Source organism: Bufo gargarizans, chromosome 6 (assembly GCF_014858855.1).
Source record: "Bufo gargarizans isolate SCDJY-AF-19 chromosome 6, ASM1485885v1, whole genome shotgun sequence".
Classification (NCBI taxonomy): Eukaryota; Metazoa; Chordata; class Amphibia; order Anura; family Bufonidae; genus Bufo; species Bufo gargarizans.
The window spans coordinates 288875114-288901312 of NC_058085.1; the positions used below are offsets into that span (position 1 = coordinate 288875114).

The window sequence follows — 26199 nt, forward strand, 5'->3', positions numbered from 1 at the left end:
CTAATTAGTTGTTGGAGATGTCATTAGTCTAGGGCAGTGATGGCTAACCTTGGCACTCCAGCTGTGGTGAAACTACGACTCCCAGCATGTTCCATTTATTTCTATAGAGTTCTGAGAGCAGCCAAGCAAGCGGGGCATCTTGGGAGTTGTAGTTTTACCACAGCTGGAGTGCCAAGGTTAGCCATCACTGGTCTAGGGGTTCACATACTTTTTCCACCTGCACTGTGAATGTTTACATGGTGTGTTCAATAAAAACATGGTAACATTTAATTCTTTGTGTGTTATTAGTTTAAGCAGACTGTGATTGTCTATTGTTGTGACTTAGATGAAGATCAGATCACATTTTATGACCAATTTGTGCAGAAATCCATATCATTCCAAAGGGTTCACATACTTTTTCTTGCAACTGTATATTGTGCCTATAACAGCAATGTAACCATTGCCTGACTGGGTTTACCAGGGCCTACCAAAGGAAATTATATTATCAATAAAAGTTTTGAATGAAAGAAATTGATCCTCGTGGCAAATGATTGGCTCCAAAGGGAGCCAAATGAATTTTTTCTCCTGGATCTTTAGGGCTCATTATAGTATCAGATTCTTGGCCCACCAGAGTGTCCTCTGGTACCGTGGTGGGCCAGTCCGACCCTGAATGTAACCCATCCAAGTAGATATTATAACCAATGAGCGATTCTGTTCGCCATGCAAAAAAAAGCTTTTAAAGACTAAATCTGAAGCCAACAAGCATCTCAGACATCCTTCATGTCTCCAGCTCAGCTGCAGTTCTGGCACATGTTCCTCGCAGCATGTACTTCTAATCCCTATCATAACAAATGTTAACATACTGGTGTCTGTAGGCAGGGGGGTCAACCATGGAGCCTAGGTCAGAACTTTATGCCTACAATCTAAGAGCAACAGCGCACATTCTTTCCCAGAACACAAACAGCAGACTTTCAATGCTTAACTAATTTAACCCTTACAGTAAAAAAAAAAACGTCCAATTTCACAAACAGTACTCAATGGGCTAAACATATCTGCAGTTTAAAAAAATACCAAAAATGTACAGTACAGTAAAATGATGTAATGCTAGAGAGCCATACGATATACTGTACCTCAATGTATCAAGGATGAAAGGAGCAGGCACATCAGCATACCATCCACTTATTGGTAAAGTCCCAGGCGTGGAGTGAGAGAATACCACAATGTATGTGAATCCCCTGCACAGGGCTAAGGTCGTTCCCATAGATGAAAGAGTCAAATTACAAAAACAACAGTGAGTCTGTCCAAACATGGGCAGCGATGGGTCAGGTAGGGGACATCCAGAGAAGACCCTGGTATTCATACTAGTCAAAGGTCAGGGATATTCCAGAACCCATGAATTGTGTTGGAAACAAACAGCATTAACAGTATTGGTAAAATAAAATCTAAGGGACCCAAAATGAGTAACGATATAATACAAATCAGGATGCAATAAAGTGTAAAATGTATTATTTTTTTTTGCTGTTTTAGCCATATATAATTACAGCAAGACCGGACACGGGACCGCATTCCTTCTGGTCAGATGTGGCTGTGTGGTATGCACCTATACAGGTATATACCATGTCATATACCTGTCTAACAATCTGTAAGGCCTGAGCTACACTGATGATGTCCATCATATCTACAACTTTATGGATGGGAAAAGAAGGACTCTAATGATTTGCTGTGTAAAAGATCAATTTTTTCATCCACATTTATATGGTTCATTATTATTCATTTATAAGGGTGTTCCACCTTTGGGGGGCCTTTCGGCCAGACACCCCCACATCACCTGATCTGTGGAGGGAATCATACCTACCTGCTCTCCACCACCAGGTTCCGGCTCCTTTGGTCCCGCTCGTCAAAATCTGGTATGATGGGGGTCACATGTGCCGCTGCAACAAATGACAAGTCCCCCATGCATAATGTCAATGGGTCACTTAATGCATGGGGGGCACAGCTGTAGCCAGTCATTGGCTGCAGAGGCACACATGACCCTCGTCAAACTGGATGCTGGCAAGTGGGGGGCCTTAGGAGCAGGTAAGTATGCTTCCCTCTGCAGGCCTGGTGATATTGGGGGTCTGGTCTGGACAACCAATTTAAGCACTAACTCAAAAATTATCCAAATAAGAGAACATAAGATAAACTTTATTAGTACGGAAATGTAAAAATTGTCAGCTTTTTTGCCGAAATTTCCCACATCTGAATGGGGTTGGCCTGTATTTCTTTAGGCCCCATTTACAAGACAGTCACCAAACTTTCTGCAACAAATTTTCAGTGTAAACATCAACTAAGGTCTGTTTAATAATGAGGGCATCAATCTTACCTCCTGGACCTCCTCAGAAGGTGGCTGTGTGTTGGCATGACTTGGACTGGTTGTGGGTTTTTGCTGTAAACAGATATTGTAGAAGTTATATACTAGCCCAGTTATTCAATAATCCACCTGCCAACATCCCTGTGCATCAGTACTGTCTGTGGTAACCCCTCCTGCAACTGCAATGTCAACTTTACCTCTGCAAATTACGTCACTCGTGTAATTTATTTGCTGGCCAGGTGGGGGAGCTAGACTACAGAACCGTTTCTAAATTCTTGCTGCTATTGAATAGCCAGCTGCAGACTAGATTACACACAGCCATATGGAAAACTAATGCAAGAAAAACATAGGCTGCCACCCATACTATAGGTAGTAAATGAAAGCCTGTAACATCCATCTAAAAGAAATGTGCACTCACAATAATAAGTCATGCCTGCAGATCTATATCTTCTACATAAACAATACATATAAATTAAACATTTGCCGTGATACAAAATTCAGCCATGTGCCATCTACACCGTGCCCTGAAAAAGTGCACAGCACGCAAATTAAATTTTATTAAACCTCATTCATATGAACTGAAATGTATTTTATTGCAAATTTGTTGTGTGGATTCTAGTCCATACAGAAAATCTGCAACTAAACTGCAGCTAATCCACTGTGTCTGAAGCCAGCTTAAAGGGGTTGTCCAGGATTTTACTATTGATGGCCTATCCTGAGGGGTTAGACACTTTCTTACCCTGACGATCGGTTGTTTCAGAGTAGCTCTGGCGCTGGAAGTTGGCTCTGGAATTGTGTAATTGAGGGGACTGGTAACTGCTGTGTTGCTCTCATTGAGGCCTCATGCACACGGCCGTTGCCCAACCGACCGTGTGCTCACCACATCACGGATGCGGACCCATTCATTTGAGGGAATGGAGGGTTTCTCTCCGTACCTCCGTACCGCAAAAAAATAGAACATATTCTATTTTTTTGCGGTTTGGGCGGACCCATTGAAGTTGAATGGGTCTGGAATCGTAGCGGCATGGATAGTGCCCGCGCACTGGGGACCGCGAAGGTGCTGAGTTTTTAAGTTCTGCCAATCCTCTGGATAGGCCACGAATAGAAAAATCCTGGATAACCTCTTTAAGGCCTGGTGCACATAATAATATTACAGATTTAACATAACACGGCATCCATAACGGTTCAGTACCTCCATCGGTCTCAGTATCACTGTATGCCTTCAATTTCATTGGGAAGCATAAAAAGATGTTTTCACAGAAGACAGAAGAAACATCAGGATATGCTCCATCAGATGCTGTATGGTAGGAGGTAATCTACCCTAGAAACATTGGAGGGCATGGTATGGCAGCACACACAGTGCTACTGGGCGGTCATGAAGCCCATGAGTTCAATATCATCCAAAAGGTTTTCAATATGGATAATATCAGAACCAGCCAGCCATGTTTTCTCAACTTAAATTCAGCAAGCTCTATTTCTTTGGACACCACTGGGCCCATTGGGAGCATCAGCGTGCTGAGGAAAGGACATTCTTCAAAATTTTGTCACACAGTTGGAGGTCCCCAATTCTCTAAGATGTAATTGTCAGCTGTTGCAACCCGATCCACCTTCCACAGAACTAAGGGGCTCAGTAAAAACCATGATGAAAAGCCTCAAATCATTCATCCTCCTTCAAATTTTCCAATCCACACAATTCAGCTGGGAAATGTTCCTCAGGAATCACCTCCATCCTTCATACTACTAGATACTGATGTGTGATTCATCACTAAAGAAAAGACGGAGCTTCTGCCCAGTACTGGTCTGCATTACCCACTTGGCATGTCAAGCATTATGTGGTTGCTTGGCCATGAACACCCAACCCTTGAAGCTCATGAAAGACTCCCTAGCATTGAGTGTTGAAAGAACAGACCTTCTACTTTTCAGATGGGTTCCAGCACTTTCAAACAGTACAAGCAAAGAAATACGTTCTGTTTTAGCAGTAGCGTCCCATCAAAATGTCACATTGGAAGCCACTAGGCTCTTCAGTAAGATCCCTTCCACTGTCTACAGAGGATGAATGGTTTGTGTTATCAACATGCAAGGCAGAAATAGTAGACCCCACTAATTAGAAGGGCTACTCAAACACTTTGGCCACATAGTGTAGGTTTCCCACCAGACCAGGCCTTTTCTTGCTCATCTTTTTCCAGCTACACACAAGCCAACATCTTCCGTTACATTAGGCCATGGTCACATTATGTGTAGCATTTAAACAACAACTTAGTCGTAACTTTTTTCAACTGTATAGAAAAGTATAGTCAATTACATTTTTCTATACAGAGGCCTCCCTAAAAAAAAAAACTAAAAAAAAAACCAGAAAGCAAAATGTGATTTGAATATAGCCCTAATGTGTACCTCTAGTTTAAAAATAGAAAAAAATGTCATAGTGGTGACTTTAGGTCCTCATGTTCGGTACCTGGGTGGAGCCTTTTCCTACAAAGCTCAGCCACTTGTGCTGCAGATCCCTTATTGTTATTGTCATGCTACAAATACAGTGGAGCTGCGGCCCGGTCACCAGTCTCTGCTTCTGCAAGCTTTCCATTACACACTTGTCCCCTTGCACTCCTAGTAGTATAGTCCCTGTACATACAGTCTACTTGTAAATCCCTGTCTGAGTTAGGGTACCTTCACACTTGCGTTTTTCTTTTCCGGCATAGAGTCCCGTCCTGGGGGCTCTATACCGGAAAAGAACTGATCAGTTTTATCCCCATGCATTCTGAATGGAGAGCATTCCGTTCAGGATGCATCAGGACGTCTTCAGTTCAGTCTTTTTGACTGATCAGACAAAAGATAAAAGCGTAGCATGCTACGGTTTTATCTCCGGCCCAAAAAACTGAAGACTTGCCTGAATGCCGGATCCGGCATTTTTTTCCACAGGAATGTATTAGTGCCGATACGGCATTCAAAATACCGGAATGCCGGATCCGTCCTTCCGGTCTGCGCATGTGCAGACCGAAAAAAAGGTAAAAAAAAAAAATGCCGGATCCATTTTGCCGGATGACACCGGAAAGACGGATCCAGCATTTCAATGCATTTTTTTTGACTGATCAGAATCCTGATCAGTCTTACAAATGCCATCAGTTGGCATACGTTTTGCCGGATCCGGCAGGCAGTTCCCGCGACGGAACTGCTTGCCGGATCACCCTGTCACAAGTGTGAAAGTAGCCTTAGGACCCATGCACGCAACCATATCTGAAACTGTGGTCTGCAAATCTGCCGTCGGCACTTTGCGGATATGTTCTATCTTTTTTCAGAACAGACATACAGAAGCAGAAAGTACACGGACGATCCGTGAGCTTTCAGCATCCGTATGTCCGTTCCGGTAAAAAGATAGAACATGTCCACACGGACTGCATCCGCAGATTGGGGACCACATTGTCAGACATATTGGCTGCAAAATGCAGACGGCAGTATCATATGGATCTGCATCTGCAAAAAAAATATGGACAGCGTCCGCATTTGGCAGATCCGCGATTTGCAGACCGCAAACGGATACGGTTGTGTGCATGAGACCTAAGCTGGAAGTTATTTTCACTGCCTCTCTCTCTCTGTCGCTCTACTTATCTGCTCCTGAAGCGGACATCAGCAGGGAGAGAGCTGCAGTAAATCAAGTCTTCCTACTTTGCCTTACATTGAAATGAACGGCATGCACAATCGGCAAGTACTGTTTTTTATTCTAGACTAGAAACTCGAAGTTTCCCACTAGCAGAAGTTTTAAAGCCTCCAGATAAAAGAACTGTTGAGGTGCACTCACCTGAGGGTCTTCTTTACTGTGGCTGTTGTCATTACCCATAGCGGACTCTTTGGTGTAATGTCATGAGCCAGAACCTGAGAAGAAAACACAAGTACTAAGGTTAGTATTATCAGAGAGGTAACATATTGAGGGCAATGTCCATGCGCACCTACAATAGTTTTCCTGAAGTCCAGCTGTTTTTGCTTTAAGATTTTCAATTCCTTGCTTACTGACGAGTTCCCATCCAGGGTGTTGTGTCTGCAGCCGTGTCCCGTGACATACACTTCTTGACTGTACACGCAGAGTTAATGACGTTTCATCTTCCTCCTGCACGAATAGGTAAAATACAATTATTATCTGGGACTCGCCCGTCATAACACCAAACCTGCTAAACACACACAGCCAGCACCCGCCCCTGGCAAGAAACCGAGGAAGTAGGCGACTCAATTAATCCCGGATCATCTGTCACCTGTACGGCTGCAGAGCCAGGACTGTGTTCAGATTTCACTGAGAAGGGACTTTAAGGGGGTTTCTAGTTTTATGTAACAAATGAAAAGCTCAACAGCTTTCAGATTCCTCTGCCTTTAGTTTTGGTCTCTTTTAATGACTATGTTAGATGGACTATCTATAGTCCACAGTGGACGATAACCTGCACATTCGTTTTATTGACATAGTTATAGAGTCAGTTCCTAGCCAGCATGAGTCAGTGTAAAACCCTATAGCCTCCTGCCAGGTGCCAGTAAGTGAGATCCCATCTGTTGTGATATCTACATCATAAATGTCACAAGGAGAAATTACATATGTGGTTTAGAAAGCTGGAATAAGGGTGGAAGTATGAGGATATCCTAAACTTTAATATCGACCCTGAAAAAAAGGGGGGGGGGGGGGAATCTGCATTCTTTAGACAATGGATTAGGCATCTTGAAACCCGACATGCCCGATCTTTCTTTCCACTAACATCTGGTGTTAAACGGCATCTGTCAGCAGTTTTGTACCTATGACACTGGATGACCTGTTACATGTACGCTTGGCAGCCGAAGGCATCTGTGTTGGTCCCTTGTTCATATGTGCCAGCACTGCTGAGAATATGGAAATGAGCCTGCTGACAGACGCCCTTTAAGCAGTGTCGGACTGGGATGCCTAGGGCCCACCAGTAAAATTTATTTTGGGGGGCCCACCGTACAGATACATTCTAATATTACCAGCTCACACAGCAGCAAGATGCTACCAAATGATGGAATATGGGGATCCCTGCAGTAACTTTGAGAAGGTAGGTCCTGGGGAGAAGAGGACACTGGCAGCTTTACTCTATACCTAGAAGTCATCTCAGCTCTAATCGTGTCTATGATAATACACTGGGGAGTTTCTATAATAATCTATCAAATGTTTTATATGAACACAGGCTGGTTGAGGTGCTGTACATTGAATATACAGTACAGACCAAAAGTTTGGACACACCTTCTCATTCAAAGAGTTTCCTTTATTTTCATGACTATGACAATTGTAGATTCACACTGAAGGCATCAAAACTATGAATTAACACATGTGGAATTATATACATGACAAAAAAGTCTGAAACAACTGAAAATATGTCATATTCTAGGTTCTTCAAAGTAGCCACCTTTTGCTTTGATTACTGCTTTGCACACTCTTGGCATTCTCTTGATGAGCTTCAAGAGGTAGTCACCTGAAATGGTCTTCCAACAGTCTTGAAGGAGTTCCCAGAGATGCTTAGCACTTGTTGGCCCTTTTGCCTTCACTCTGCGGTCCAGCTCACCCCAAACAATCTCGATTGGGTTCAGGTCCGGTGACTATGGAGGCCAGGTCATCTAGCGCAGCACCCCATCACTCTCCTTCATGGTCAAATAGCCCTTACACAGCCTGGAGGTGTGTTTGGGGTCATTGTCCTGTTGAAAAATAAATGAAGGTCCAACTAAACGCAAACCGGATGGAATAGCATGCCGCTGCAAGATGCTGTGGTAGCCATGCTGGTTCAGTATGCCTTCAATTTTGAATAAATCCCCAACAGTGTCACCAGCAAAGCACCCCCACACCATCACACCTCCAGGCATGTAGAGTGCACCCGTTCACCTTTTCTGCGTCGCACAAAGACACGGTGGTTGGAACCAAAGATATCAAATTTGGACTCATCAGACCAAAGCACAGATTTCCACTAGTCTAATGTCCATTCCTTGTGTTCTTTAGCCCAAACAAGTCTCTTCTGCTTGTTGCCTGTCCTTAGCAGTGGTTTCCTAGCACATATTCTACCATGAAGGCCTGATTCACACAGTCTCCTCTTAACAGTTGTTCTAGAGATGTGTCTGCTGCTAGAACTCTGTGTGGCATTGACCTGGTCTCTAATCTGAGCTGCTGCTAACCTCCGATTTCTGAGGCTGGTGACTCGGATGAACTTATCCTCCACAGCAGAGGTGACTCTTGGTCTTCCTTTCCTGGGGCGGTCCGCATGTGAGCCAGTTTCTTTGTAGCGCTTGGTGGTTTTTGTGACTGCACTTGGGGACACTTTCAAAGTTTTCCCAATTTTTCCGACTGACTGGCCTTCATTTCTTAAAGCAATGATGGCCACTCGTTTTTCTTTACTTAGCTGCTTTTTTCTTGCCATGATACATATTCTAACAGTCTATTCAGTAGGACTATCAGCTGTGTATCCACCTGACTTCTCCACAACGCAACTGATGGTCCCAACCCCATTTATAAGGCAAGAAATCCCACTTATTAAACCAGACAGGGCACACCTGTGAAGTGAAAACCATTTCAGGTGACTACCTCTTGAAGCTCATCAAGAGAATGCCAAGAGTGTGCAAAGCAGCAATCAAAGCAAAAGGTGGCTACTTTGAAGAACCTAGAATATGACATATTTTCAGTTGTTTCACACTTTTTTGTTATGTATATAATTCCACATGTGTTAATTCATAGTTTTGATGCCTTCAGTGTGAATCTACAATTTTCATAGTCATGAAAAAAAAAGAAAACTCTTTGAATGAGAAGGTGTGTCCAAACTTTTGGTCTGTACTGTATGTATGTAGTGCAGTAAGTCTACTGTGTTATGTGCCACTTGTGCAGGGGGTGGGAGACTAGAGGCCCACCGGGGGATTCAACTGTACCCCTGAGGGTCAGTCCTATAGATAGGGAATAATTTGTAACAACCAGAATACTCCTTAAAGGCATTTTTCAAAGGAATAATTTCTGGCTCTGGTCCTTGTGGTCTTCCACTTCCTGCTCCTCGGCTTGACACACAGGAAATTGTTGGCTTTACCTGCTCAGCCAATCATGGCCACAGCAGAGACCCGTACAAAGCCAGTGATTGGCCGAGTGGGCAGTCCAAGCCATTTCTTATATGTCAAGCCAAGGAGCAGCAAGTGGAGAGAGCAGCATGGACTAGAACACAGTAGGAATGGCAGGGGCTTGGGATGAGTGAGGTGAGTAAATATTCTTTCTCATTTTTAACCCGGCGCCAGGAAGCAGGTAAGTAAGCTTCCCTTTACAGGTCCGGCAGAATGGGTCAGGTTTGCCAAAATCTCCCCTTCCATTCTTGCACAACCCCTTTAAGAACTGGTTCACATGAACATAATTTATGTCCATGTGTTGTCTGGGTGGACAACGGACTGCAGACGGACCCGTAGGAGGAAGTAGTGCTGTTCACACCTCAGGCCATGCACTATTCTGGTCTGTGTCGCATGGAATACATACCAGAAGACAAGTGGAATAGTGTCTTCGATGCGATGGTCATCAGGTTCATGTCCAGTGAGGACATACTGACCTACTCCTTCTTGCAGTCGCAGCGCAGATGATTTTTAATCAGGGGTGTGTGACTAAGGCCTAATATTGTTTCTGTGGAAAAATCTGCTGCACAGTACTCCATGTAAGACCCATAAGCTAAGAACCGACCTATGTGAACAAGGCCCTATCGCATTGCTTTATTAGGGTATATGCATATATTTCCCGAGTCCCATCTCATGTAATATGGTAACATTGCCCATAAGTAACACGGACTGTCACAGGCCATCTTGCATACTGGATCAGCTTGCCACTTGTGTAATGTCTGAGTCACAAATAGCTGAGGCGCAATGTGAGTGTGAAGAGCACAATTTCACACGGATTATTTTAGGGAGTGTCTCAAGTTAATGGCTGCCAACATTTTAGAATAACATCAATGTGCACTTTGCTTCTGAAGAGATGTCTAATGTGTTCAGTGAAGCTTCGTGTGCTAAGATTCCCATTAAGGGTCCATACACACGTCCGCAATTCTGTTCCGCATTTTTGCGGACCCATTCATTTCTTTGGGGCCGCACGGTATGCTGCATGAATCCGGAATTGCGGATCCGCACTTCCGGGTCCACAATTCCGTTCCCGAAAAAAGATAGAACATGTCCTATTCTTGTCCGCAATTGCGGACAAGAATAGGCATTTTCTATTAAGTGCCGGCGATGTGTGGTCCGCAAAATGCAGGATGCACATTGCCGGTGTCTGTGTTTTGCGGATCCACCAATCCGTGGATCCGCAAAACACACACGGACGTGTGAATGGACCCTAAAACTAAGGTTCGTACATGTCTTATCTTAGAAAGGACCTATCAGCATGCCTAACGACTTGTATTCTGCATGAAATAATTCTCATTTCTCTCTTATTCCTCTTAGAAATTTATGAATAAATTAACAACTGTTACCATAGCTGTCTGGGCAACTCCACAGATCATTCCCCCACCCCCCTTGTACTTGTTCCGCTGATTCGCTACTTGCGGGCTGTGTGGGCATGAGTTCAGACACTTCGGTGCGCAATACCGTCCTGCGGCACATGATACCGCGAGACCCGTGACCTACAGCGGTGGGTCTCGCAGGATTACGCGCCACAGGACGGGATTGCGCACCGAAGTGACTGAACTCATTGCCCGCGCAGCCCGCAAGTAGCAGAACAAGTACAAGGGAGGGTGGGGAATAGCCAAATAAATAAAAAAAAATGCTATCAGGCCAGCATAACATTTGGGGCACTGGACAAAACATCCGGGGCTCAAGCCAGCTATCTCTCCAGATTTCCCCATACACATATTTTGGCCGAGTATATGTATTTTCAATTGAGAGAGAGAAAAAGCCAGGAGAACAGTAGGACTGGGCACCGAAATTCAATTTCAATTCAAATCCTTCTCTTTCTCAACATGTGACATTCCCCATACGCAGGGTATACAGTGTATACTCTTTCTATACACATTAGATTGCTGTCCGCTCCCGCTGACAACAGTGGGTTCAGTTGACAATAAGCTAATGCATATGCAGTGATCCATAGGGGGGGGGGGGGCGGTGGTCATTCATAGTGGCTCTCCTCACTCCAGCCTTCCCTAGGGCCCCGCAGTGAATGCAGGCAACACCCGTTCTTTCCTCAAGGCACACCCTAGACTTTCCGGGGCTCCTGCCTGGTGTTGATTGGGGTGCCCTTGATGTTAGGTAGATGAGCGCAAGGCAGGGTGGCAGATGACGGGGCTAGAGGACGGAAGGTTGAGTCAAAAACCAGGCCAGTTTGGTATACTAGATGGATGATGGGAGTTACAGTTTATATAGCAGCAATGGGCACAGCTCTGAGGTATTTCACAGAGTAGGCTTTTCCCAATAGCTCTGCATAGGCAGCAACAATGATGGTAGTAGTAGTACTCCGTCTTTCTAACTACACCTTGAAAACTTCCCAAATGACCACATTTATTATTAAAGGTCACTTTACACGGGATGACCATCTAGCAGATTGTCAGGAAGGAAGCGTTGCTTCCCGACAATCTGCTGATCGCTAGCGGAGGAGACCGATGTATTTACATTTAATGGTCTCCTCCAGAGTATGGGGAGGAGTGATCGCTAATGCCATTGCTCTTCCCTATAAGGACTTGTTGTTTGCCGGCAGGAGATCGTGTTTACACAGCACAATCTTCTGCCGGAAACAATCATTTTTGCGTGCGCACAAACCTTCAGATTACCAGATGAATGAGTGTTTCGTTCATTCATCGGGTAATCGGCGGTACATTAGCTCGTTTATTGGGTAATAGGCGGTACATTGGCCCTTAAAGGGGTTGTCTTACTTCAGCAAATGTCATTTATGATGTTGAGAAAGTAATACACAGCACTTACTAATGTATTGTGATTGTCCATATTGCTTTATTTGTTGTCTAGATTCATTTTTTTGTCCTACTCGTTTTCATGGTTACAACCACCCTGCAATCTATCTGCAGTGGCCATGCATGCACACTATAGCAAAACACGCCGGCCTCTCTGGGGGCTGGGACTCTGGGAGCATGCTTAGGCCAGTGCTTTTTCCTATAGTGTGCAAGCACATCCACCACTGCTGGATTACAGGGTGGTCGTAACCATAGAAACGAGCAGTGTATAATGTGATGGATGATGACAATACATTAGTAAGTGCCTTGTATTAACTTTCTCTACATAATAACTGCTATTTGCTGAAGTGAGACACCCCTTTAACTCTTTCTGCAATTCCCAGGCTGAGGGGTGCAGATCTTAGATTCAGACAGCCAGTCCGTCTCAAAGTGTGGTCGGAGCTGAAGCGATATACCCTTTCCACAGCAGTGAAGTCTAATTGCCATAACTGAGCAGCACCTTACTGCCTTTATCCAGACACAGCTCTGAAGTGGTTATAAATGATCTGAGATGTCTGTTCTCTTTCTCTCACTAGTACTTCCGTTCTGTTGTTCTCTGGCAGCTTCCAGTCTCGGAGATGAAGAGTCTCTGGACTAGGCTTCTCTTTGGGCATACTTCTCAAGAGCTCACACATGCAGGTCTTGCCTCTAGCTCTACTCAGCTAAGACCTCCTATCACCAAGGAGTGGGACCAGCACATCACCCTGGAAACCTAATTAGAACTGCCAAAGTGAACCACTTGTTGCCCACACATAAGTATTAAGAATACACAATGCACAAGGAAATGTGTCCTTCAGCAATTAATTCCCAAGATTTAACTTTGTAACATAAAATTAACCTTTCCACTGGATCACTGCATATTTAGGGGCCTAACAGTCAAAAGGCCAGGAAACGAAAGATAAACAACAAAGAAAAAGAGGGGAAGCAAATATGAGTTTGTCAACTCATTTGAGAGTAGAAATCCAATGTGTCCTGGAAGGCCAGGCAGTGGTGCCAGGAGGAGCTGAACGAGGACCCTGTGCCGCTCAAAGGGAGATGTAGAAATCCAATGTGTCCTGGAAGGCCAGGCAGTGGTGCCAGGAGGACCTGAACGAGGACCCTGTGCCGCTCAAAGGGAGATCATCTTCTCCTGCTGTTCAATTTTGCAAACCAGAGACCGATAGAAGGAGGCTCTTGGCATCTACAGTGGACAGGAATGCATGCTCTGGCGGTATTAACCATGTCTCAGAGTAGGTAATATATATTTTTTATTAATAAATATTATTATTTGGAAATGTTGTTTCGGTCTATACTAAAAATCAAGGACATCCGGCAACTATGTCTTCTTAGAAAGTTCCCATATTTTGGCACCTGAAATAACCAGCTCTGCAGTGGTTTCCATGTAATTGTTTAAAGGGGTTGTCCGGGTTCAGATGTGAACCCGGATATAACCTTGTCTATACTCATTTACTATGCATGAGTAGCGCATCAGAACATTTCCTTTCTCTGATGCCCCCCCCCCCCCCCCCTTGCCTTGCGCTGCATTGCGCAGGGCAAGGTCTGCTTGTTTACTGCCGGGCTTCTCCTAACTATGCTAGGTGGAGGCTTCCGCCTAGCAGTGAGCCCTGTGACATCAGCGGCACAAATGGGTGGTCGGTGGCACTGCCCTAGGCTGCTTTAGAGGCAAGTACTAGTGGTAGTTTCCGCCTAGCATAGTGAAGAGAAGCCTGGTATGTCACTGGCAGTAAACAGACCTTGACCTTCGCGATGTAGCGCAAGGCAAGGGGGAGCATCGGAGCAAGGAAATGCTCCGACGCTCCACGCATACATAGTCAATGAGTACAGACAAGGTTATATCCAGGTTCAGCTCTCAACCGGGACAACCCCTTTAAGGTTCTGCTGATGACAACATGGGATTCTTTTGAGTTAAATTTATCACTGTCCCGTTAGGCAACAGAGTAACCCGAGCACAACAGTTAATCCTCGTCCGACCACTCGGACACAGCGCCAAGGTGAGCTGCCAAAAATGAAAAACAAAAGGCGTTTCAGGCACAAAATCCTAAGCAGTGTGATATTGTGTGTCCATATTGCTACTATCATCCGTCAAAGATTACTGCACACAAATCTTATATTTCCTGCATTTTATATATTTATCAACCATTAACATGTGTGTAACTTGTGAAGAACCCTAATTTATACTGTACGGCACAAACCGTTAGGACCTGCCTTTTACCTACTGTATAACAAAAGAGGACATAAAAAAAGGGGAGAGATGTTTTCCACATCAAATTGTAAAATCCAAATTGTACACTTCGATTGTATCTTGGTGCGGGGTATAAGGGGTTCTCTAGTTTCACGATGTTAATGACCTATCTTTAAGAGAGTGACTCCTTCAAATGGCTGATCAGTGGGGCGTGCTGGGTGTCGGACCCCTCACCAATCTGGTATTGATGACCTATTCTGAGGTTAGGTCATCGGTATCATGACAGTGCACAACCCCTTTAACTTAAGTCTTTCCTTCTTCCCTTTAGGGGGTCATTCACACGACTGTGGTTTGCAGTCCGCAAACCGCGGATTCACAAAACATGTATATTGGATGTGTGCACACCGTATCACAGTGCGGACCCATCGGCTTCAACGGGTCTGTGTGTTGCAGCAAAGTATAGGACATGCCCTATCTTTTTCACAGCGGCTATACGATTGCAGAAGCCATAATAGGGCTTCTGTTGTATTTTATGGGGCATGCTCATGATTGCATATGGAAGTCTACAAAAGTTTCTGCCACATTCTATATGTATCTGACACACAAAAACAGTATGTTTGTTCAAATGCCAAATTTACGGAGACAGTGCCCTAGGGTAGGATTGCTCTGCACATGAGGCATCCGATGGAGCCTGTATAACAGCTTCTACTAGAGCCGTGCACTCATATGTTTCTCATTAACCTGCACATTGAGCTTGTTCATTTGGCTGGTCATTAATTGGGATGATGGCTCGCATGGTTGCATCTCACTGATGTCTCCAGGGCCGGGACAAGGTATTTTGGTGCCCAAGGCAGATTAGGCGAATTGCGCTCCCTTCTTAAAAATAATTAAAATGACCTTACTTGCTAATGATAGAAATTTTTACCAGATTTAAAAGACACAACAAATCATGTGTTGTATGGGACAACCAACACACACTGAAGTTCTTGGTCCAAATAAGCACCAAGAACGGAGTGATTTTACTGGAAAAGTGGGTGGTAAAAGTGAAGCGTGCTACATGCGGAGATGATGTCCCTGCACAACTATGCATTTTTTTTTTTTTTAGCAAAGATGTTTATTTGTATTGCATCATGATCTTGAAAAAAAAAACCAGTACAATATCATCCATCAACTATGCATTTTTGACAAACCGCTTTATCATTGCCAATCTGACTACACTAGTATATATTGTTTTTATACTGTACGCTTTATATTGAGGAAATGCAAAAATTTCATCTGAAATATTATTCCTAATACACTATAATATATAAATTCTGACAATAAAGCACATTGTTAATTGCCCCATGTTCTAGGGCTTATTTACTCTGCAGTGTCTATTCCGGGAGCACCCAGCCTGTAGGGCATCTGAAGGTCTATTACACTACAGCGTCTGTGTATTTCTCGACCCAACCACATAGTTGTCTATTGTTCAGTGGAGCAATTGTGATTGGAATATGAGCTGTTACCGAGCTTACATAACGTGCTGCAAGCCAATGTTTGTTGTGTGAGCAGTCTAGAGCTGATCTCCACCGAGCAGCAATCTATTCATAGGCGACAAATCATGAAGGATTTATGAGTAGGGTGATCTGTTTATATTGCTAATATAGTTAGATAGATAAATGTTATCATACAAGCAGGATGATGAAAGCTATACACAGGAAAAGGATAGTCATCCCTCGCTTTATAATAAAGGGGTTTCCAGGATATGCCATAAATGTTTAATAGATAAGTCCAACCACAATGCAGCACAAAAATTTCCGAAACAGCACAAAACAAATACCAAAATATCTACCAAGCAGCACGAAACAAATACTAAAGTGCAGCAAAACAGATACCACAGGACAGCACAAAATACTGTCCCACAAGTCCATAATACCACTGTGAAGCACCAAACCCGTATACACTCCTATTCCACTGGCAGCAGTATTTCCCCCTTCCCACCCCTCCTCCACTGGCAGCAGTATTGCCCCCCTCCCACTGACAGCAGCATTGTCTCCCTTCCAACCCCTTCTCCGCTGACAACAGCATTGTTCTTCCTTCCCATCCCTTCCCCACTAACAGCAGCATTTTCCCCTCCCCCTTCTCCTAATGAACCAACATAGTTAACCGCAATCTTACTTGTTCTCCTCTGGCAGCAACATTGTCTCCCTAACCGCCCTGCTCTCTCACAGCAGCAATGTACCTCTTTCCACCCCTACCCCATTGGCAGTAGCATTTCCCCCCAAATCACACATGGCAGCAACACAAGCCTCACTCCCTCCTTTCCCAGACTGGCAGGACCATATTCAGCTGAATGAGCACAGCAGCAGACAGGCTATGGGCAAACCATGCAGATTGCCCATGGGCAAGATTGGCATGGTTTCTGGCAAAAAAAAAAAAAAAATCAAATCTTATGAAAATCTTCCAAAAAGGCGAAGGTTTAATAAACTTGTTGTAGAGCTACAGTATAAATAAGCATTAGGCATGTCTCATTGGCTGTTTGTTCTAGCAGTATCCTAGATAGACACAGTAGATAGACGCATATAGTAGATAATAATCTTTATTTATATACATATTCCGCAGTGCTTTACAATCATAGATATGAAATAGATTAGATAGATAGAGTGATCGATGACAGATAAACACTGTTTCTATATGTTTTTCTATTAGAGAACATTTCTTCCGGGCCTGTGTGAACCTGCATGTCATTGTAGTATTGCTTACACCCGGCATTTCTACTAAAGCAGCCACGACCTATAAAAACTCTCCAAGTCTGAAAATGAAGCTCCACCTTTGCAGCCACTGACATGTAAATATTAGGCGCTTTGCATTATGAACACTTTCATTATACATATTGTACAATTTATCATAATTGTTATTTTTACAAGAAGTGATCCCGGTAATAGAAGTGGAAAGTAACCGTGATTTCAAATTCCCTATTGTGTAAGACTGGGGTACACTGAAGAGCCTATCCGCCATCAGAACAGAACATTAGCATGTCTACTCTTAGGCCTCTTGCGCACGACCGTATGGCTTTTTCAGTATTTTGCGGTCCGTAAAAAAGAGATCCGCAGAATCCGCGTGCATTCGGTTTTTTGCGGAACAGAACAGCTGGCCCCTGATAGAACAGTACTATCCTTGTCCGTTATGCGGACAATAATAGGATGAAATGAATGGTTCCGTATACGGAACGCAAAAAACGGAATGGAAACGGAATAAAAATACTTTTGTGTGCAAGAGGCCTTAGGCTACTTTCCTACTAGCGTTTCTATTTTCCAGTATTGAGTTCCGTCATAGGGTCTCAATACCGGAGAAAAATACAATGGGGACAAAACCTAACTGAACAGAATGGAATTCTCCAAAATGTATTCCGTTCCATTTAGTTGCATTCTCATACCGGAGAACAAACCGCAGCATACTGTGGTTTGCTTTCCGTCCTGGGATGCAGAGCAATGCAAGTCAATGGGGACAGATCCGTTTTCTCTGAAATGGAAAAGGGATCCGTCCCCCATTGGCTTTCAATGGTGTTCATGGTGTCCTAACTTATCCTGTTATCATGCTGCACACTCATCTTTAAAAAAATTGTAATGCATTATTTCTGAATGAACTCTGTAATGAATGTCCCTAACAGCAAGTGAATGGCTCCAAATTACCTTCAGTTGTCTTCTGCATGACCTACATCAGTGATGCCCAATCTACGGCCCCGCGGGCCAAATGCGGCCCGCAAAGCCGTGTCATGCGGCCCGCGCAGTGACCGGACTTTATCAGCGCAGGGCACGCTGCGAACGGCACAGACAGCAAAGCGATGCTGCCTGTGCCTGCAAACTCCCCGCCCAGCCCCGCCTCCTAGCTAATTTATTCACTGCACTTGCCTCTGTGAAACTGAAGAGAAGCGCCATAATCTCGCACAGGCAGAGGCATCGAAGTGCGCATGCGCCGTCTTCCTGGCCAAGTGCAGTGAATAAATTAGCTAGGAAGCGGCTCTGGGTGGGGTATCTGTGGAGGACACTAAAGGGGGGGATCTGTGGAGGACACTGAAGGGGAGGGATCTGTGGAGGACACTGAAGGGGGGGATCTGTGGAGGACAGTGAAGGGGAGGGATCTGTGGAGGACACTGAAGGGGGGGATCTGTGGAGAACACTGAAGGAGGGGATCTGTGGAGGACACTGAAGGGGGGGGGGGGATCTGTAGTTATGCCCTGATATGTGCCCTCCTCACAGTAGTTATGCCCTGATATGTGCCCCCTCACAGTAGTTATGCCAGATATGTGCCCTCTTCACAGTAGTAATGCTCACTCATGCCCCCTCACAGTAGTTATGCCCTGATATGTACCCTCCTCACAGTAGTTATACCCTGATATGTGCCCTCCTCACAGTAGTTATACCCTGATATGTGCCCTCCTCACAGTAGTTATGCCAGATATGTGCCCTCTTCACAGTAGTAATGCTCACAGCGTTTGCATTTCTTTCTGGCAAAGCTACCTGGTTCCGGCCCGCAAAATTTATACCAAGTCTAGTGCGGCGAAAAATGGTTGGGCACCACTGACCTACATCATAACCATAGCCTCCAGAGGAGGTGCTCGTCCTCTGTAGAATCAACTTTTTGAATGGACAGCAAATGAGCTCACATCTAAATAGAACATTAAAAACCATAAGAAAGACTTTAAAGAGGCTCTGTCACCCAGATCAATGCTACCCTACATATAGCCTGGTAGGGTTCTTGATGCTGACAAAAACAATACCTTTCTTTCTGCTGTCGGTATTCTGGTGGTGGAGAAAAATAAACTTTTAAAAATATACAAATGAAGCATTGGGGCACCAGGAGGTGGGCTTATGCAGTTTGACCACCGCCCCAGTTCATGCCCCCTGCCTTTAGATTGACAGCGATAGACCCTTTGGTCTAATGCTGAGATCCCATGCCTGCACACCCCTGCCGTGACTGCGCATCTTTACAAGTCCGGAATGAAGACAAAGATGTGCACATGTGCCGTTCTGGGCATGGGATTGCGCTGTCAATCTAAAGCCAGGGGGCGTGAACTTCAGGAAAATGCGCCATTATGGAGCACCGGGAGCATCCCTGGAGCGGAGCTCAAGCGGCATAAGCCCGTCTCGAATGCTCGAATACTTAATTTGCATATTTTTAAAAGTAAAATTTTCTCCATCACTTGACCACGAACAGCATAAAAAAAGGAATGTTTTTTGTCAGCATCATCAACTCTACCAGGCTATATGCCTGGTAGGGTAGGTTTGATCCGGGTGACTGAGCCTCTTTAGTGATTGGCTGCAGGTCAACTCCATGTACAGTTCTGTTCTGATGGACCTGTGGCCTTCATTATTGTATCAGAGTCTGAGCCCACCAGTGAATCTTCTGGTCTATGGTGGGCAAGTCTGACCAAGTGTGCAAGACATTCAGAATTTTTTATATCTGCTATTCGGAAATGGAAAGGGTTTGCTAAACCTTTATGTGAAAAATGTCACAATTCCCTAAAATACACCTATTACTGAATCCCCTGAATCAGGGAAGTCCAATTGTCATCAGCATGTTATATCTGCCCATCTCCTCTTTCACTCAGAACATGTCTTCTGCTCTCTGAACCAGGGAGAACCTGCAGCTGGGATTTGGTTTTCCCACGACTGTCCTTCCCTATGACCCAAATCTGCAGTTCCATAAAATACGAATTTCCATTAAATCTGAGAAACTTATTTGAGCTCAATACTAGGATTTTGCAGATCACCAATGTGTATATGGGGCAAATGAGTTCTTCTTATGAATTAATAGCTTCAAATAGATTTACAACACATTTTTAATCTAGGGGGATAAAGGGTCCTTCTCTTTTCTCATAGAAGCTGTTACAGTGAGACATTGGCAGATCTGTGGACCATTTTAGATCAGTTAGAAATGACTTTTACTAAACATTAGTGTGGACATAAACATTGCAGTACCAGCACCGACAGCTTCCCATGTAATAGTTTTGCCCTATGTTAACTGCACAGTCTGTTTTTCAGCAGGGCTGAGTAGTCGGAGTTGGTGGCAGTTTTGGGCCGGAGTTGGTAGAAATGTACCGACACCAACTCCAGCTTCAACATAAAATTATTAAATATTCTTAAAATTGTATAAATGATATGTTTAATGCAGAACTTGTTGCATACTTACTTTCATGGGAACTTAGAAAGGTTTAGAATTTTTTTTCTTCAAAAGAATCCAGAGCATCCTCCTGAAATTTTTAAGGGGCGGGAAGAAAGCTAAATTACCTTTTAAACAGGTCAAGCAACGGCCAAATAATGGGGGCATGGGGCTCCTGGATTTGTACCTGTACCACAAAGCAGTGATTTGCATGTGCTGTTTGGAATGGTTGAGAACTTTATACGAACCGCTTAGATCTTTCAACCGAATACAACATGGCCAACATTCCATTGCGCTCTTTGCTGTTTATGGACTATTCGCTCGCTAGCAAAACATTGAAGACATGTAGCTCTATAAGTATATATATACTACGTATGTGGTCAGAATCTAACTGGCTTGCATCATTATCACCAAACTATCCTACATTAATACAAGTGAGGGACGCATTTTTTCAAGCTCCTGTCCAGTTTTTAGAAACCCTACCGGTTAGGACGAAATCTCTTACAACTCCTGTTTTGTACCTCTGTAAAGAGGAAGACATTCCTCCATACGAGGACCTTCGCACACACCCGTCGTTGACTAACCTTTCCACTTTTCATCTAGCCCATTTACTTCAACAAATGAAAAAACATTTAACTAATTTCCCGAGTGCACCAGCCCACACTCCCTTTGAAAAGCTAGCCTTACAAACAAAGGAACCAAAGGGAAAAATCTCTCAGCTCAATGACATCCTACTTTCCAAAACGGGATCAGAGACTCCTCTGTTCATTCAGCAGTGGGAATCGGAACTGGACATTCAATTATCTCCCATAGAAGTAAGACATGCGCTTAAGGCGTTTCTCAAGGTGTCTAGGTGCGTCAAGTTGCAAGAGAACAGCTACAAAGTTTTAGCGAGATGGTATTACACACCACAGAGGCTCCATCACATGTTTCCTGAGTGTAGCCCTTTGTGCTGGAGATGCAACCTAGAAATAGGTACGTGTGCCCATATCTGGTGGGATTGTACCAAGATAACCTCTTACTGGCAGGAGATTTGCAAGACTATATCTAGTATATGTAGCTTGAAGATAGCCATTTCCCCGAAAGTATGTCTCTTTGGAGTTTTAGGAGAAATTAGATGCCCCAAATACAAACGCTCGCTATGTAACACTCTGTTAGCTGCAGCTAGACTTATGATTGCGGTAGCAGGGAAACAACCAAACCCCCCTTCTATTCAAAACTGGATCCTCAAATGCAATCAGCTCTACCGCCTCGAACAAATAGCGCACTTGGATGCTGTGCAGTTCGAAAATATTTGGAACCTGTGGAAAACTTTTCGGAATTTCTCGGGGGTATGAGTTCTCAATGTAAAGGGGAACGTATTGCGAACGTGAGTCACCACCCTCTCAACGGGACCTCATCTGCCGTGTGCATACATCTTACATGCTTCTGGTTGGAGTTGTGTCGAGACATATCATTTTGCGCCTGCCTCGATGGAAGCCTGTTTTTTCCCAGGCATTTTTTGGGCATCTCTATTGGAAGTTTCTTTTGCCTTTCATATTAAGATTGGCGGAGTCAATATGTATGATATTATTTTCCAGATAATAACGATTGTGTCCTTTATCTGTATTTGCAATGGCCCTTGTATACTGTACGCGCAGGTTAAGTTTATACTTCCAAAATGTTGAAACAATGTCGACATTTATGTTCTTACTTTATGAGGAAAATTAATAAAAACAATTTTAAAACGAGAAAGGCTTAGAATTTTTAATCATATAAATATACTGTACGTTTTATCAAGCTAAGTTGCCTATTCATCAAAAAGGAGTGATAACTAAGATGTTGAATCAGCAACAGAAAATCAGTGACCACTTCGCCTTCATTCTTTCCTCTCCTTTCAAGGGTTTGTGCTGTGAAAAATATTTTACAATTTTAAAATCGGCACCTGACTCTGAAAACTTTTGCAATCGCATTTAATTAAGAAAATCTGTATAGCCACTGAGCTATTCAATAAAATGTACATATCTAGTGCCAACTGCTGTTTATTCTTTTCCACCTCACTAAGGTGGTCGCACGTGCTCAGTTTAAACAGGTTTTCCAAGATTTTTATACTGATGACCTATTCTCTGGATAGGTCTTCAGTATCTGATTGGTGGGGGTCCGACACCTGGGACCCCCACCGATCAGTTGTCTTTTGAAGGCAGAAGTGTTCCATGTGACCGCCCAGTCTCTCTCCTTTTCCTAGGCCCGTGACGACATGTTCATCGATAACGTAGCCTAGGAGCAGCTCAGCTCCACTTAAGTGAACGGGGCTAAGTGCAATACGTAGCACAGCCGCTATACAGCGTATGTTGCTGTGCTCAGTAAGCTGCGAGAAGGCACTGCTGCCTTCTCTAAACAGCTGATCAGATATCGGACCGCCACGATTAGATACTGATGACCTATACAGAGGTTCTTCGGTCTTCAGTATAAAAATCCTGGAAAACCCTTTTAAATCTTCAAGTATCACCAACCATGAATTCTGTTAGAAACTGTGACAATTACAGGGAATGAACTACGGCAGAAAGGACTCGCCCCCTGAGCTGCCAGCCTGAAATAAATGCAATAGAGCAATTGGATAAATGAATGAGGAGATCTCTGGTTCCATGTGAGGTACAGGGCTGGTTCTACCTTTGTTAGAAACAGATGATGTCTGATGTTCAATTTCTGCTTCCATCATGGCATAACCCCTTTAAGCTGACCATACAGATGAGATATCTGTTGGCTGAACACTTGTTTGCCCGATAACTATCTCTCCTGATCCTCACATAAATATGTATGCTTGGCTCATCTGAGCATGCACATGTAGTGAATGGGTAGAGGGGAGAAAGCGGCACCTTTAGATAGGCGGATCATCGGGAATGAGCGTTTGTAGGAATGTTCGTCCCCGATAATCTTCCTGACAATCAGGCTGTGTAAACCAGCTGTATCTTCACGCTGCTGGTCCATGAGCCTTGTTAAAGGGTTTCTACCACCAGATTTGGTCCTATTTAGCTGACTGACACTAGCGATGTTCTAGTCTCAGCAGTCCATAACAGTGTTCTTACTTATCATCTGTCTGCTGCCGTTCACCATAAAAACGTACTTTTATAGATATGCTAATGAGCCTCTTGGTGCTATGTGGGCGTCATTGGCACCTAGAGGGCTCCGTCCACTAACCATTTCAGCCACCCATCGCGTCCCTCCAGCCCGCCCCGCTCCTGTTGATTGACTTGAAACTTCTCAGTATCTCGTACCAATTCCCGCGCCTGCGCCATGCGCTTCTGTATTCGGCGCAGGCGCAGTGAGTGAATGCCGCGCTCCTGGTGCCGGCTTCCTCACTGAAACGTAGTTGGCGCAGGCGCAGTGAGGAAGCCGGCGCCGGGAGAATACAGAAGCGCACGGCGCAGGCGCGGGAATTGGTACGAGATACTGAGAAGTTTCACGTCACTCAACAGGAGCGGGGCGGGCTGGAGGGACGCGATGGGCGGCTGAAATGGTTAGTTGACAGAGCCCTCTAGGTGCTAATGACGCCCACATAGCACCTAGGGGCTCATTAGCATATCTATAAAAGTACGTTTTTAAGGTGAACGGCAGCAGACAGATGATAAGTAAGAACACTGTTATGGACTGCTGACACTAGCACATCGCTAGTGTCAGTCAGCTAAATAGGACCAAATCTAGTGGTAGAAACCTTTTAAAATGCAGTATGTTATACCCTGAAGACCAGAGGAGGAGGTCCACCACTCGGTGGGTAATCATCATTATGAAAATGAGCTCTTTCCAAAAAGAAAAGAAAACTGTACCTCTGAAGCCTTCGGTTGGAAGGTTGCTATCCTATAAGTCACTGTTTGAGCTTTTTTAAACAGGCCTCAAGCGGAGAGAACTGGCTTAGCAGGTTGAGAGCTCTGCTCTGATGAGGGGCAAAAACCCTGAAACAGCTGTCTGCAGATAAGAGTGGCTGGAATATAATCCTTAGTTATGTCTTAAGGCCTGTTTAAAGGTTGAACCTTGGAGGAACCTCTTTTTTTATATTTTGGAAACAGTTCATTTGCATGGCCTGTGAGACTCCTTACTAGGCACTCTCCAAGGAGAAATCGTACCCTTTGCATTCTTCTAAGAACTGAAAGGCAAGTACTTAAAGGGGACATAACCCCTTCTTCACCCATTCAGCCCCTATGAGTGGAGCTGCGTGAAGTGCTCCGATGCTCTCCCTTGTCCTGTGCTGCATCTCGCTGGGCAAGGGCTATTTTGTTTGTATTGTCACACTGCTAGGCGGAGGCTTCTGCCTAGCAGTGTTCCCAGTCACGTCACCTACATTAATGGGCGATCTTTAGTGCTGCCCTAGGCTTTATTACAGGCTAGGGGAGCCCTAAAGCCCGCCCATTAGTGCTAGTGACGTCACCGGGCTCACTGCTAGGCAGAAACCTCCGCCTAGCATAACCCATATGTCACCGGATCTGAAGAAAAAGCCCTTGCCCTGTGCTATACAGTGCAGGACAAGGGGGGCATTGGGGCTGTATGGGTGAAGAAGGGGTTATTACCCCTTTAGCATGGCTGATGAAAAGCCTGATACCACCATTTCAGTATATTAAGCTATCTCTTACTAATTATTATACATGAGTCATTTATACTGGAGTCAGAATGTGGAAAAACAGAGGAGTTTGGCTCACCGACTCCACAGTGCTGGTTTTTATAGAGTAACCTGGATACAAGCAAAAAATAGGAGTCTACTTTTGCATTTTTTAGGTTAGTGCTCCTTAAAAAGAGTTAGTAGAGAGATTATATGTAAGTGATTGTCTCTTACCCTCTCACATTTCCAGGGATCCGACCAGTCTTCTTTGCACTGTAAATCACCTGATAATCTCTGCCCTTGTCCTGAAGTCTGTGTCAGTGCTCTGCCCGTCTGCCTCACTTACTTCAGCTCTTATGGAGACTTCTCTGTCTCTCCTGTCCCTGCTGGCACTGAATGCTGATCCTCTCTCCTGAGCAGGTCACATGTAGCGAGCTTCTATAAATGGGATTTGAAACTCTGGTGAAGTGTGAGGAATCTGATCCCAGAGCTTTATACTGGGCCTGCAATGCTCACAGCGCACAACTAAACTTGGAGGGGGTGGGGGGGTACAAGGACAGATCCTGCCCAAAGGAAGGAACAGGTAATGTAACACATAGGAAATAGAAAATGCAGGTAGCCTATAATGTAACATAGATCAAGTATGTGTAGACATAAGCAAGAGCCTAACTACCTGGGTGGCTGCTGCTGTGTGGCCCAGGTCCACGTAGCTAGGTAGTGAGGAAACTGGAGAGTGAGACCTTGGATAAGAAACACTGATCAGGAGTCTCCATGGAAGGACCCATACAGTCAGTGCCATGACATAACAGCGCATCTACAACGTACCCATGAAGCACATCTAAACAACTGAACAGTCGTGCCCCTCTGTATACAGTGATGCTTGAAAGTTTGTAAACTGTTCAGAATTTTCGATATTTTTGCATAAATTTGACCTAAAGATACATCAGATTTTCACACAAGTCCTAAAAGTAGATAAGGATAACCAAACCAATGAGTCAAAATATTAGACTTTGATCCAATCTCACATGTCTGTGAGTGGCAAAAGTATGTGAACCTT

The 26199-nt window shown here is 44.3% G+C and overlaps 1 protein-coding gene across 5 annotated transcripts in view; it reads right to left on the bottom strand.

The window, feature by feature from the left end:
* The window catches only part of TACC2 (transforming acidic coiled-coil containing protein 2), a 181918-nt gene that overhangs the window by 154783 nt on the left and 936 nt on the right, over positions 1 to 26199 (bottom strand). For 4 of the 5 annotated variants that reach the window (XM_044296930.1, XM_044296932.1, XM_044296933.1 and 1 more), the window contains exons 2-5: positions 25377 to 25580; positions 6272 to 6425; positions 6120 to 6193; positions 2342 to 2404 (exon numbers count right to left, since the gene is read on the bottom strand). In XM_044296930.1, coding sequence (XP_044152865.1) covers positions 2342 to 2404; positions 6120 to 6158 — 102 coding nt within the window. In that variant the 5' untranslated portion in view covers positions 6159 to 6193; positions 6272 to 6425; positions 25377 to 25580. Of the gene's footprint in view, positions 1 to 2341; positions 2405 to 6119; positions 6194 to 6267; positions 6426 to 25376; positions 25581 to 26199 lie in introns of all 5 variants that reach the window. The other variant, XM_044296931.1, reaches the window with a different exon arrangement.